At 33.1% G+C, this 13734-nt stretch overlaps 1 protein-coding gene across 2 annotated transcripts in view; it reads left to right on the forward strand.

The window, feature by feature from the left end:
• Bmt2 (base methyltransferase of 25S rRNA 2 homolog) overlaps window positions 1-13734 on the forward strand; it is an 87127-nt gene that overhangs the window by 67529 nt on the left and 5864 nt on the right. For both annotated transcript variants that reach the window (XM_047562350.1, XM_047562351.1), the window contains exon 4: window positions 6278-6392. In XM_047562350.1, coding sequence (XP_047418306.1) covers window positions 6278-6392 — 115 coding nt within the window. The remainder of the gene's footprint in view (window positions 1-6277; window positions 6393-13734) is intronic.

The raw sequence follows: 13734 nt of genomic DNA on the forward strand, positions 1-13734 counted from the left end.
TAATCTGCACATTTAAAAGTTAAACTACAGTGTGTGCTAGCTGAGCATTCTAAACAATCTCTAGATTGAAAACAATGTTTTTAAAATACTGAGTAAATTTTTCTAAAAACATCAAATAACTGATAAAATAAAATTCAAATGATGGCAGGAAGCAAGAAAGGAAAGCAAAACACAAAGCTGCTTTTACCCGTAGAGCATTTATACAAACTGGCAAACTTGATCTTTGTTTTATATAATCCCTTAATAAGAGTTGAATCTCCACAGATCCTCTCTCAGTTTGATGAACCAGAAATAAGTATGGCCTATTCAATCAGAGCAGACAACCTAACAAGCTGAAACCACAGGACATCCCAAGCATAAATTCAGTTAAAATTCATATCCCCTGAGTGGTCCCCAGAATTTTCAACCTTGCAGTTATTTAGTTGAAAATGATTGCACTGGTGATACTCCAGGTTGCCTAAAAGAAGTACATATGAATTATTCTGCTCAAAGAATTAGCAAAAAGAGTAATTTCTTAAGAAAAATAACAGTTCACAGTAAAAATAATAGTAATAATTATGAAGCATATGTGGAAACAAGGTACCATGACCTAAAATCTGCAAAAACAGCAAATAGCAAGAACAGACCTATAAAGGATATTAGGATTATGAGTTGCAGTTTAAACAAATAACAACAAAAATATTTTAAAGAATTTCTTAAAAGTTTCTAACGGGAATAAAAACTGTACAAACTAGCCATATGGAAAGGCAAAATTAAAACAATTTGGGTTAAAAATGCAGTATATGGAATGAACTAAAGAAAAAGTTATTGAACTGCAAAACAGTTATCCAGAATTCTACACACAAACAAGAAAATGTAGTGAAATTTTTAAGTGGTTAAGAACAAATGATAGGATGATTTACACCTTTTTGGAGATGCAGAAGGAAAGAGAGAATGAGAGAACAAAGCCTCTGAAATTCTAAGCAGATGCAATGTTACCCAATGGTAATCCCAGCAAATTGGAGGATGGAACAGGAGGAGACTATAAGTTTGAGAACAGCCTCAGCAACTTAGTAAAACTGACTCCATGTAAAAAAACAAAGAAGAAATTTGAAGAGTTGGGGATATAGCTCAATGTTAGAGCACCCCTGGGTTCAATCCCCCCATAACACAACAACAACAACCAAAAAATTCTAAAGATATGAACAATCCAGACAGAAATAAAGTCCGAGGTGAAAAAAGAATTGAAAAACCAAAAAAATAAAATAAATATGTTGATAAATCTAAACAAGCATAACATACAACAGTAAGTGGTAACATCTTCAGGGTAATAGATTAAAATATACAAAAAGACTAATATAACTTAGATACCAGTTAATAAAATTTAAATGTTCTAAAGGTTTTATGTAGTCTGGAAAAGGCTAAGATTATTCAGTACAGGTATACATTTTTGTATGATTACCAGTAAGAGAATAGAATCAATGTGAACTTTTCAAATGAAAAAAAATTAAGTTAAAATTTTAAATGTATGTTAATTATAGCTACCCAGTACATTCACCTCAGAAGTTTTTAAAAATTCTATGCCCAGAATGAACTAAACAGATATTTCTCAAAAGAGGAAATAAAAATGACCAACAAATATATGAAAAAAAAAAATTTCAACCTCTACCAGATTAGGGAAATATAAATCAAAACTACACTGAGGGCTAGGGATGGGGCACAATGTTGAGTACTTGCCTAGCATGAGACTCTGAGGGGTTCAATCCCTAGCCCTGCTTTAAAATGAAAGGTGGGGGGTGGGGAACAATTACATTTCATCTCACATGTCACTCCTATTAGAATGGCAGTTGTGAGAAATACAAATAAAAATAAGTTCTGGTGAGCACGCTGAGAAAGGGGAACACTTACACACTTTTGGTGGAATTGTAAATTAGTGTAACCACTATGGAGATCAGTATGGATTCCTCAAAACACTAGGAATGGAAGCACCATGTGACCCAGCTGTAACACTCCTTGGTAATTATCCAAATGAGCTAGTCAGCATACTGTAGGGATACATGCATTCCCAAGTTTATAGCAATACAATTCATAATAGCCAAGTTACGGAACCAACCTACGTACCTTGAACAGATGACTGGAAAAAAGAAAATGTGACGTATATACACAATGGAATTTTATTCAGCCATGAAAAAACAAGATCATATCATTTGCAGGAAAATGGATGGATCTGGAGAATATTGAGATTAATCAGACTCAGAAAGCCAAAGTCTTATGTTTTCTCTCAAATGTGGAAACTAGAAAGAAAAGAGGACAAAAAGAAAAGGAAGCTCATGAAAATATGACAGACCAGTGGACTAGAAGGGGAATCAGTGGAGGAAGTAGGGGAGAACAAGGGGTCCCCAGGGAAATGAAACAGACCAAATTATGCATTGTGCTTATATGACTATATTACAATGAATCCCATTGTTATGTATTATTATAATGCACCAATAAAATATATTTTAAAAACAATCGTAATGCCTAATTCTAACCAGTTAAGTCAATTCTGGGTGATTTGAAAGTTCCCAAAATAATGAGAATTTTTTAAAATGTTAAAGTATGGACTCAGATTTTCACCCCCAGTACTGGGGCATGAACCCAGAGTTTGGGTTATTTTGTTCAAGTTAGTCAAGTGCTTTAGCACTGAGGTATATCCTCAACTGTTTTTATTTTATTTGTAATTTTTTTAAAAATGTTGACATAGGAGCTAAGTTACCTACACATTTACACAACAAATCAAATTATGAAAAAGATAACATCTCAAAACTAAACCATATTCTTTGCAAGAATGAAATTTTAATTTAATGTTATAAAATTACTGTATGGTATAATGTAGATTAAAATCATATCTTAATAGAGACATAGAATGGATTTGACAGATGCAACATTTGTTTGTGTTGAAGCAAGCCAAAAAGAGAAAGAAAAAGAAAAAAAACCCTAATAAGCATAAAAGGAACTTCTAAAACCTTATTGAGTATTGCTGTATACAAAACCTACTGTGGTCATTATGTTAATCTTACAACACTGGGATATTCCCTGTGAGAGTGGCAGAGAAGTGCCCACTTAGTCACTTCTGTTTAGCATTATTAGAAGTCCTAGGCAAAGAAGTGAGACAAACGACTAGATGGGTAGAGAGAAAAGGAAGAAAGGCAGATATCTCAGTGTTGTAAAGACATAAATTCTCCCAAAATCATCTTTAGATTTAGTGCCACACTAATCAGAGCCCCAATGAGATGTGTCAAAGATAGGTACTATGATATAACAACAAAAGTGAATTACAGAAGCACAGATCTCACAAACATAATATTAAATGAAAAAAAGCAAGTCACCAAATCAAATGTGTAGTGTAAAATTAAACTATATTATTTAGGCTTTCTGTCATAGGTAGTTAAGACTATAAAAGGAAGTCAAGGGAATGATTATCACTAAAATCAAGGTAGTAGCTACCATTATGGAACAGAGTAGGAGGTATCATCAGGGAGAATCATGCTTCTAGGGTGCAGGCAGTGTTTTATTTCTTGACTTGGGTGGTAATTATATGAATGTGACTGTTCCTTAAACTGTGTAACTGTGTGTGTGTGTCTGTGTGTGTGTGTGTGTGTGTGTGTGTGTAATATATATATATATATATATTTTTTTTTTTTTTTTTTTTTTTTTTTTTTTGCTGTGCTGGGGATTGAACCCTGGGCCTTGTGCTTGCAAGGCAAGCACTCTACCAACTGAGCTATATCCCCAGCCCTAAACTGTATATTTGTGTTTAGTGCATAGACAAAATGAAAGAACAGAACTAAGGAATTTGAAATGGAATAAGTAAATTACTGAGAATTGATAAATTAAGGTAATCCATGATGTTAAGTAACTGGTGACTATATTGTACTGTTGAATTAACTAGAATGATTTAGACTACTCAGAAAATGAGGAAGCTTTAAAAAAAAAAGTTATCAGATTTGAAGATATTATCTATAACATGATAGTAATTACTAACAGTATCACTTTTTGGGCACTTATATGTATCAGTCACTGGGTCAAGAATTGAAGGTATTATCTCAATCCTGCAAAAATTTGTCATGTTTGGGTACCATTATTATCTGTGTTCCATATTGCACTGATAAGGGACAGAATCAGGTTTTAATCTCAGTTTCTGATTGCAGACCTCTTAACCATATCTTCAAGCAAAGATTAGAATGATGATTTAGCAGTATATATGGTATTACATACATTATAGATTCTTCCTTTGTTCTGATTGTAAAAATTCACCAGCAGTGCTAACTCTATGCCAGGCATTTCTCTGGTCCCTATTTATTAGACCTTTTGCTCAGGTGTAACAACTTGTAACCTATACCACAAAAGATCACTGGTCTCTTTCTTCCTTGGAACTAGTATAGTGTGGTATTTCAAGAATGAAATTCTATTTTTTTTTTCCCTTTGGGTACCAGGGATTGAACTCAGGGGCACTAACTACTGAGTCACATCCCTAGCCCTATTTTGTATTTTATTCAGAGAGGGAGTCTCCCTGAGTTGTTTAGTGCCTCACTTTTGCTGAGGCTAGCTTTGAACTCTCGATCCTTCTGCCTCAGCACCCCAAGCCACTGGGATTACAGGCCTGTGCCACCATGCCTGACTACAAAATTGAATTTGACATCACAAATTATTATTTGTTACAGCCGTCATCCAAATTACATATAATGATCTTCCTTCAAATTGGCTGCAGTACAGAAAATTACCTTTTAAGTCCTAGGGGCAACTCTTTGCACTGGGAGTTTCTGACTATTTCTTACAAAAACTGACCCTCCTCTGGGTCAAAATTAATGAGTTATTTTAAAGGCCTTAAAATTAAGACCTACTTTGGTGAAATTGCTATTTTCTTGCACCCTCATAACCCCTTTTCAGATAAGTTCCTACCTAAAATTACATTTTATTGGCAAAAAAAATTTGTAATTGTGTCATGTTTTATGATACTATATACAGTATTATATACTATATTAGAGAGGTTTTTATAATTTATTTATAATCAATAGGTAACTGATCATTTTTCTAAAATGTTGAAGCATCAAGCTGTTGGTTAAAAATGAAATCCCTACTTATTGCATTTCTTCTCTGAAAAAAAAAAAAAAATGGGTCTAGCTTATATTGTTTTGACTCCCAATGCTTTTTCCAGGAAGCTACCATATGTAATTTAACATCTCTCCAAGGCAATATGCTAGCCAGGATACTAGGAATAAAGCTAGGTAGGTTCTCTCTGCTCTTTAGCCTTCAAAGAGCCAAGATTCTGCTTTTACCCAATTACTTACATACTCTTTATTTTCCAATGTGTATTCATAATTTTTTTTAAAAAAATGTTTAAGCATCAATTAAATTGGCATATATCTGAAGTTGACGTATTCATAATATTGTTGCTTTACTGTCTGAGCATTAGGACTACAGACTTGGGAACAACAAAATCCACTATTTTCCTTTATCCTTATTTAGTACTAGATAGAGCCATATTAAGTTTCATTTTGACTAAATTTGCTACCTCTTTTTTCTACTGTTTTTGGGAATGAGGAAAACTCTTGTATAAAAGAAAACATTTTTCTAACTTAAAAAGTACTACTTTATGTTCCCTTCATTGAACCTTTTTCATTGAAATAAATGAAAGTAAAATCTGAAGACATTGTTGTGTTGACTGAGAATTGATTTGTGAATGGATTCATTCCTCTACAAAGATAAGTCTAAAAATCTACATGGCCTATAATATTATAGTTTAAATGCAAAGGCAGACACTGGAATCCATTGTTTATTGTTTATTTGTTTATCTGTTTACTTATTGTATTGCGAGGAATTGAAGCCAGACCCTCATACATACTAGGCAAGTGCTATACTGCTGAGCTATAACTACTGAGCTGTACCCCAAACCTTGTAGTGGAGGTCTTCTGTTATGCCATACATTAAAGAGACTTCAAAAGTCAAGACCTCACCTCACCTTTTACAATTCTTTTTCAAATCTAATATTTTTCATTTAAAATATCATTTATAGTAGCATATAATAGACACTTTTTATAAATGAATTTTAAAAATTTTAAGCCTTTCTAGTCTAACTTCAATGGTAAATGTTGATAAATACAGCCCTTATAACTGAAAGCTATTTAGGGCCCTCATCCTGAGACCAAAATGTTAACCAATAATCTCCATGATCTATTTTTTTAACTCAAGTTATTTGTAATTTTTTTATATGTTATTTTCAAGTTTGCCTTTAATAATGTGAAATTTTTTTTTGTAGGTTGCTACAAGCCTCAGGAAAGATCAGATTACTTGATGTTGGCAGCTGCTTTAACCCATTTTTGAAGTTTGAAGAATTTCTAACTGTTGGCATTGATATCGTACCTGCTGTAGAGGTATGTGTAGTTTTGTTTTGAGACTTCAATATTTTGCATTTATATTTACAAACTAAAAGCAATCTTTACATTCCTAAAAATAGAAAATATCTATTTCCTGTGTACCAGTTAATGAGATTTTTTTCCCATTCAAAATTAAATACATATTATGTGAAAATGTTTGAGCATTTAATTAACCAATATTAGTGCAACCAGTACCATATTTGTATTTTACTGTTGTTCCTTGCTTATCTAAATAGGCATAATCTGGAACTACACTGTTTTAGTCAGCTTTGTGTTCTGTGACCCAAAGATCCCACAAGAATAATTTAGAGGAAGTAAAGTTTATTTTGACTCATGGTTTCAGAGGTTCAGTCCATGGTCACCTGACTCTACTCTGGGCCCAAGGTGATGCAGAACATCTTGGTGGGAATGTATGATGGGGGAAAGCAACTCAGGACTTGACAAATAGGAAGTGGAGAGCTCCGCTCACCAAGAACAAAATATAAACCTCAAAGGCACCCCTAGTGACTTACTTCCTCCAGCTACATTGTACCTGCCTGCAGTTACTGCCCAGTTAATCCATATCAATGGATTAATCCACTGATTAGATTATACCTCTCATAATCATTTCACCTCTGACCATTCTTGCATTGTCTTCACACATGAGCTTTTAGGGAACACTCATATCTAAACCATAACATATGCTATAGTAAAATCACCATCAAGAAAGTTCAGCAGCCAAACAAAAGAAAAAAAGAAACTTCAGTAGCTAGTGAAGATTGAAATGCACATAATGTTTGGGCTTCGCATTTTGTTTGATTTGATTTTTTTAAATACATATCTCTTTCTGAAATGTACTGTATTGAAGTGTCATTAGGGAATAGTAGAAACAGGCAAGGTCATTGGAGTCAGCCAAAAATTAATTAAGTTTGTGCTTAAGTATATAAAAGTACTTAACTTCATATAGACTGCTTCCTCTACTTTTATTAGAGTACTGTGAGAATAAGCATCTAACTAAAACTTGACCTGGTGCTGTATTCATCCTTAATAAGTGATAGCTATTATCCTTCCCTTTGAGAACATTCATTTGCTTTGTGACACTGTTACTTCAGTTTGGTGAAGCAAGATCACTTACTTATCAGATTAAACTTTATTTTATCTTATTCATATGATGCCAGAAACTTCTGTTAAGGATAATTTTTTAAAGGTAGAAGACTCTAGAGCAGGTACTTTCCTTATTAGAAAAGAGTTGGTTAATTTTCTTGAATAACAAATTCATAATATTTGCCATTTTACATGTAATACAGCTCTAGGCATAAAAATATTACAGATTGCGTTTTATTTTTGATAGTGGTCCTAGGAATCAAACCCTGGGCCTGCACATGCTAGGCAAGTACTCTACCATTGAACTGCACACTCAGTCCACAAATTACTTTATTAATATTATAAAGAGAATATAGATTATAAACTTGAGTTAGGGATTTTTTTTTCCCAACTGCTGTATTCCTAGCACCTAGAAGAGTGCACGGTACATCAAGTACTTTCTAAACGAAAGAATGGAATCTTACTAGATTTGAATCTCACCACCACCACTTTCTATTCTCTATGTTTATTTTCTTATCTGTATCATGGGGTTAATAATGTACCACATTTCATAGGATGTTATTTTTTTTTTGAGAAAAGTATTTAAAGTGCCTAGCACAGAATTTGTTGTACGGTGAATGCTAAAGAAATGCTTACTGTTACTGAAAACTTCCTGCATGAAGATTCATATCTGAAACAATTTACATCACACTGGACACAAAGTAATGAAGGGCAGTGATCCATAAAAGATTGAAAACAAATGAGATAAATCCTTCAATTGCACCAGCATATTGCCTTTCATTTGTACATGTGGTACAAAGAGGGGAACCCAAGCAGTACCCAGCTGAGTCACCTGAGTTATAAAATCACAGTGGGACTCTGAAAGTACTAGGAGACTAAGGCAGCTAGAATTTTTAGAATAGAGTATCACAAATGAAAAAACTACACAGAGAGAAAATCCAGAAGTCTGCAAAGGATCCCCTTTGAGTAAACACCTAAGTGCTTATTAGCAAATATTTGTAAGAAAAAATCATGAGACCAGAGATAGTACTAGCTGAAAGAATTAAAGGTTACAATGCCCAGCATTCTCACAGACTGGAAAAAGTACCTGTTACCACCAACCACACTGAAAAGCTCAAGATTGACAAAGCATTGGATAGAGTATATAAAAGTGTCTTGCCTCAGTAGTGAAGAATATTAAACCTTAGACTGGACACTGCTCCACTGCCACGTACCAAATTTTAGGATCAAGATCCAAAAGGATCAGACTATCTCCAGGTATCTTAAATACATTTCAGACTGAAGTTCAATAATACTTATGACAATCCCCTGCTATCTTATATCCATCAAAGTAAAATTCACCATGTCTGGATTAAAAAAAAATTACTAGCCATGCAAAAAGGTGAGAAAAAAGAGGGAGATTAAAATTAGGAAATAAGGACATTTAAACTAGTTTTATCTATAGAAACTCCTTGAGCTAGATGATTATGATTGTGTATTTTCCTATATGTTTTACACTTTAATAGTTAATTCATCATTTAAAATAAATAGAATACAGATATCATAATTGTATTCCCTATGTGCAAAAAATTAAGTAGAGAATTGGAAAAGATGTTAAAATACCCAAATCTAACTTATAGAATGTATAATATGAAACATATTAGATGGGAATAAAGCATATTAGATGTTGAAAAAGTTATCTTGAAGACATAGCAATAGAAACTGACCAAAATGAAAAATAGAAAACAAAATTTTTTAAATTGAAGACTATCAGTGAGACAGTTTTAACCATCCAAACATAAACATTATTGAAATCCCCGTCCCAAAGGAAGAGATTTTAAAAGAATGGCCAGAAATTTTCCAAATTTGATGAAAGATATAAATTCACAAATCCAAGAAGCTTGACACTCAAACTCAAGAGAAATGAAGAAATTTACATGCAGGACCATTGTAATCAAACTTCTAAACCTAGTGTTGGAGCCATTAAAGCAACAGTTTTTAAACAGACTTGTTAAAGCACTGAATGGAACCGGGGTGGATGTGTGGGGTGAGGGGGGGAATTGATATGTCATCACCTTGAATTCCATATCCTAGAACTCCATGTCTTTAAATAGTGAAGATGAAATGAAGATTTTTCTGAAGCATACAAAAACTGAAGAAATTTAATGTCAACAAGCTTGTATTAAAAGAAACGTTAGGGGGGCTGGGGAGATAGCTCAGTTGGTAGAGTGCTTGCCTTGCAAGCACAAGGCCCTGGGTTTGATCCCCAGCACCCAAAAAAAAAAAAAAAAAAAAAAAAAAAACGTTAGGAAAGAACTGCTCAAGATAGAGGTGGAAATATAGATCTATGAAAAAGGAATGAAGAATACTAAAAGTGATAACTACAGAAGCAAAAATACATATGATTTTCTCATTACTTAAACTTTTTAAAAGAGAACTAAACATTTTTATAGGTTGGTTTGTGTGTGTGTGTGTGTGTGTGTGTGTGTGTGTGTGTGTGTGTATGTGTGTATTGGAGCCCTAGTCCCCAGTATGTGACTTCATTTGAAGATGAAATTTTACAGAGGTAATCTAGTTAAAATGTAATCATTAGGGTTGGACCCTATTTCAATATGACTGGAGAAATTTAGAACCAGAAACAAGAACCCAGGGAGAAAATCATGTGAAAATGAATGCAGAGATCAAAATGATACATCTGCAATTTAAGGAACTTCAAAGATTATTAGCAAATCACCAGAAGAAAGGCTAGAGGAGTAGTACAGATTCTCCCTCACAGTCCTCAGAAGGAAGCAACCCTTTCAACATCTTGATCTTGGATTTCTGACCTCCCAAACTGAGACAATTTCTATTTTTTAAGCCAATTGATCCATTGTACTTTGTTATAGAAGGCCTACCAAACTAATCCAACCATTTAAATAAGTATAATGGCATAGGCAGGGTAAATAACATAGGTAAAACTAAACTGTATGCTGATAGTAGCACAGAGTAGGCTAAGAGAATTAGAATGTACTATTTTAAGGTTCGTTTAAAAATAAAGTGGTATAATATTTCTTGAAGCTAGATTATGATAAGTTAATGATGTGTATTATAAGTACTGAAGAAAAAAGTTTAGCTAATTGTAAATGAAGTAAATAAAATAGATCAACAAAAAACTTGATTAATGCAAATTATGGCAAGAAGAAAAGAAAGGGAACAATGAATAGGTGGGACAAATAGAACATGCATAGCAAGATTATAGATTTAAACCTAAGCATATCAATAGTTACAATAAATAGAAACGTGACCCATTTTAAAGGCAGAAGATGTCAGATTGAGAAAAAAAGCAAGACCCAAATATAGTGTGCCTATAAAAAAATGTACTTCATTTACAAAGATGCAAATAGATTGAAAGCAAGACAATGAAGAAAAGAATTTATGGAAGTGTTAAAATCAGACAAAGTAAATTTGAGAGACAGAGAATATTACCAAGGATAAAGGTGTCATTTCATAATGATAAAAGGGTCAGTTTATCAAGAGAACATAACAGTCCTAAACATTTGTGCACCCAATGACAGCTTTCAAATACATAAATCAAAAACTGACAAAACATCAAGCAAAAATTAACATTTATAAGAGTATCCTTTGATATTTCAGAACCTCCTTGATAGAACAAGTAGACAGAACATCAAAGAAGAAATCACAATGGAAATGAGAAGCTTCTTTCACATTGTCATTGCCTATTTTCTTCTGCTAAAACAGAATGCCACAGACTGGGTCAGTTATAATCAGTAAAAGTTTATTTGGCTGGAAAGCCCAAGATCAAGAGGGCATATCAAGTGAGTGTCTTCATACTGCAAAAACATGGTGAAAATATAAGCAATTACATGCCAGACAGAGGATGGTGGGAACCTGATTTCCTTTTATTAGAAGCCCACTTCCTCCATACCTTACCTACTTCCACTATAATGGCATTTATCACCTTTAATATTGTTACATTGACAACTTTCAACATGAGTTTTGAAAGAAACATTGAAATCATAGCAAACCAGGATAAAGACATAAAATATCACCACCATAGTACATGTCAGTAATCCCAGTGACTCAGGAGGCTGAGGCACGATGATCACAAGTTCAAAGCCAGGATCAGCAATTTAGTGAAACCCTGTCTCAAAATAAAAAATAAAAAGGACTGAGAACACCCCTGGGTTCAATCCCCAGTATCAGGGGTACAAAGGGGAGAGATTAAAATGTATAGGATTGCACTAACCTCATTTAAGTAGGAATAAAAGGAAATTTTTTAACACTAAACACTTTTATTAGAAAATGAAATAGGCTTAAGACCACATATCTACTTTCTTTCTTGAGCTGTGTCATTGCCATGAGAAAAACACGCAGTGACCAACATTTGATCCCAGGATAAGAATGACATGCATATGGTGCTGAATTGCCTGAACTGATTTGTCTGTCTTCAGTGATGGGGATTGAACCCAGCACCTCATGCATACTAAGGAAGCATTATACCACTGAACTACATTCCCAGCCAGCACTCGATTGATCTTTTAGTGAAATAAAGAGATGCCTAATTGGGCTCAACCCAGATCAGCCAAACTATTAATGTGTGATAATAGTGAAGTATTATTAAAAAAAAATGAAAAATGTCTCAAAGCAATAATACCAACTTTTGCACTTGCAAAATTAACACATTAAAATGCAGACAAGAAAATAAAGATCAAAATAGAAATGAAGTAAAATGGAAAATGTTCAGAGAAACAATGAGGAAAATTGATGAAAGCAAAAACTAGCTCTTTGAAATGTTCTGTAATACTGAAAACCTCTAGCTATATTGACCCAGAAATAAAGAGAAAGAGGTGACATCATTACAGATTTTGCCAATGTTAAAAGAATAATATTATATACAACATTCTTCCAATAAATTCCACTACTTAAAATAAAAGGATACATTCCTTGAACGACACATGCCCCTCATGCTATCTTTCAAGATGCTATCCTTTTACTCAGGAAGACATAAGTACATAAATAATCTTAAGTTTATTAAAGAAATTTGAATTTGCAGTTACAAAAAACTTTCCCACAAAGAAAATTCCAGGCACATATGACTTCACTGATAAATTTACCAGTTAAAAAAGAAGTAATACCAGTTATATATATACTGTTCCCTAAAATTAAAAAGCATGCAATACTTCCCTACTGCTTCTATGAGGCTATTACCCTAGTATTAAAACCAGACAGACATTTGAACAAGAAAACTATAGACCAATATCTCATATGAACTTAGATGCAAATGTTCTGTACAGAATTTAAGCAAGTTGAATTCATTGTTTTTAAAAATTAATATATCATGACCAAAACTGGTTTACCCCAAGAGTGCAAGATTAATTTAATTTTCAGAAACAATCTATTCACTGCATCAATTCACCAAAAAGGAGAAGGTATGTGTTATCTCAGTAGGCACAGAAAAAGCATTTGACAACACCTGACATCCTTTCCTGATAAAACTTCTCAGTAGGAATTGAAGGGAATTTCCTCAATATGATTAAGGAGATCTGGAAAACCTACAGATAATAACATTCTTAATGGTGAAAGAACAAGATAAGAAGGTTGACTCTCACAACTTCTATTCAACATTTTACCAGCAGTTCTAAGCAATGAAGTAAAGAAAAAAGAAATAATTAAAAATATCCTGATTGGAAAGGAAGAAGTAAAATTTGTCTATTTACGGATGACACTGATCATTTATTCAATAGAATATACAAAGGAGCTATTAGACCTAATAAGTTAAACAAAACTATAAGATATAAGATCTACAGAAATCAATTATATGTATATATATTCTAGCAGAAATTATATGTATATATACTTCAGCAATAGCAACAATCAAAAGTAGAAGTTAAAAATAGTACTGTTTACAAATTTAAAACTCCCATTTTCAATAAAATATAAAATATGAACTATTTCATATGTGAACATTATTTGAATCTGACAAAAGATGTGGAGAAACCTATGCTGAAGACTACGAATTGAAAGAAATAAAAAAGACCTATATGATGGAAGAGAGATACACCGTATTTATTTGGTGGAAAAGCAATATTTTCACAGGTCAGTTTTCCCCAATTAACCTGTAGAATTAAAATGCAATCCTGATCAATCCTAGTAGACTTTTGGGGGGAAATTTGGTAACTTATTACAAAATTTATGTGTAAATTTAGAGAACCTGAAATAATTTTGAAAAAGGACAGTGTTGGAGACTAACACTACCAGATTTCAAAGTTTAATTTTA

This window comes from Sciurus carolinensis, chromosome 8 (assembly GCF_902686445.1).
Source record: "Sciurus carolinensis chromosome 8, mSciCar1.2, whole genome shotgun sequence".
NCBI classification, from domain to species: Eukaryota; Metazoa; Chordata; class Mammalia; order Rodentia; family Sciuridae; genus Sciurus; species Sciurus carolinensis.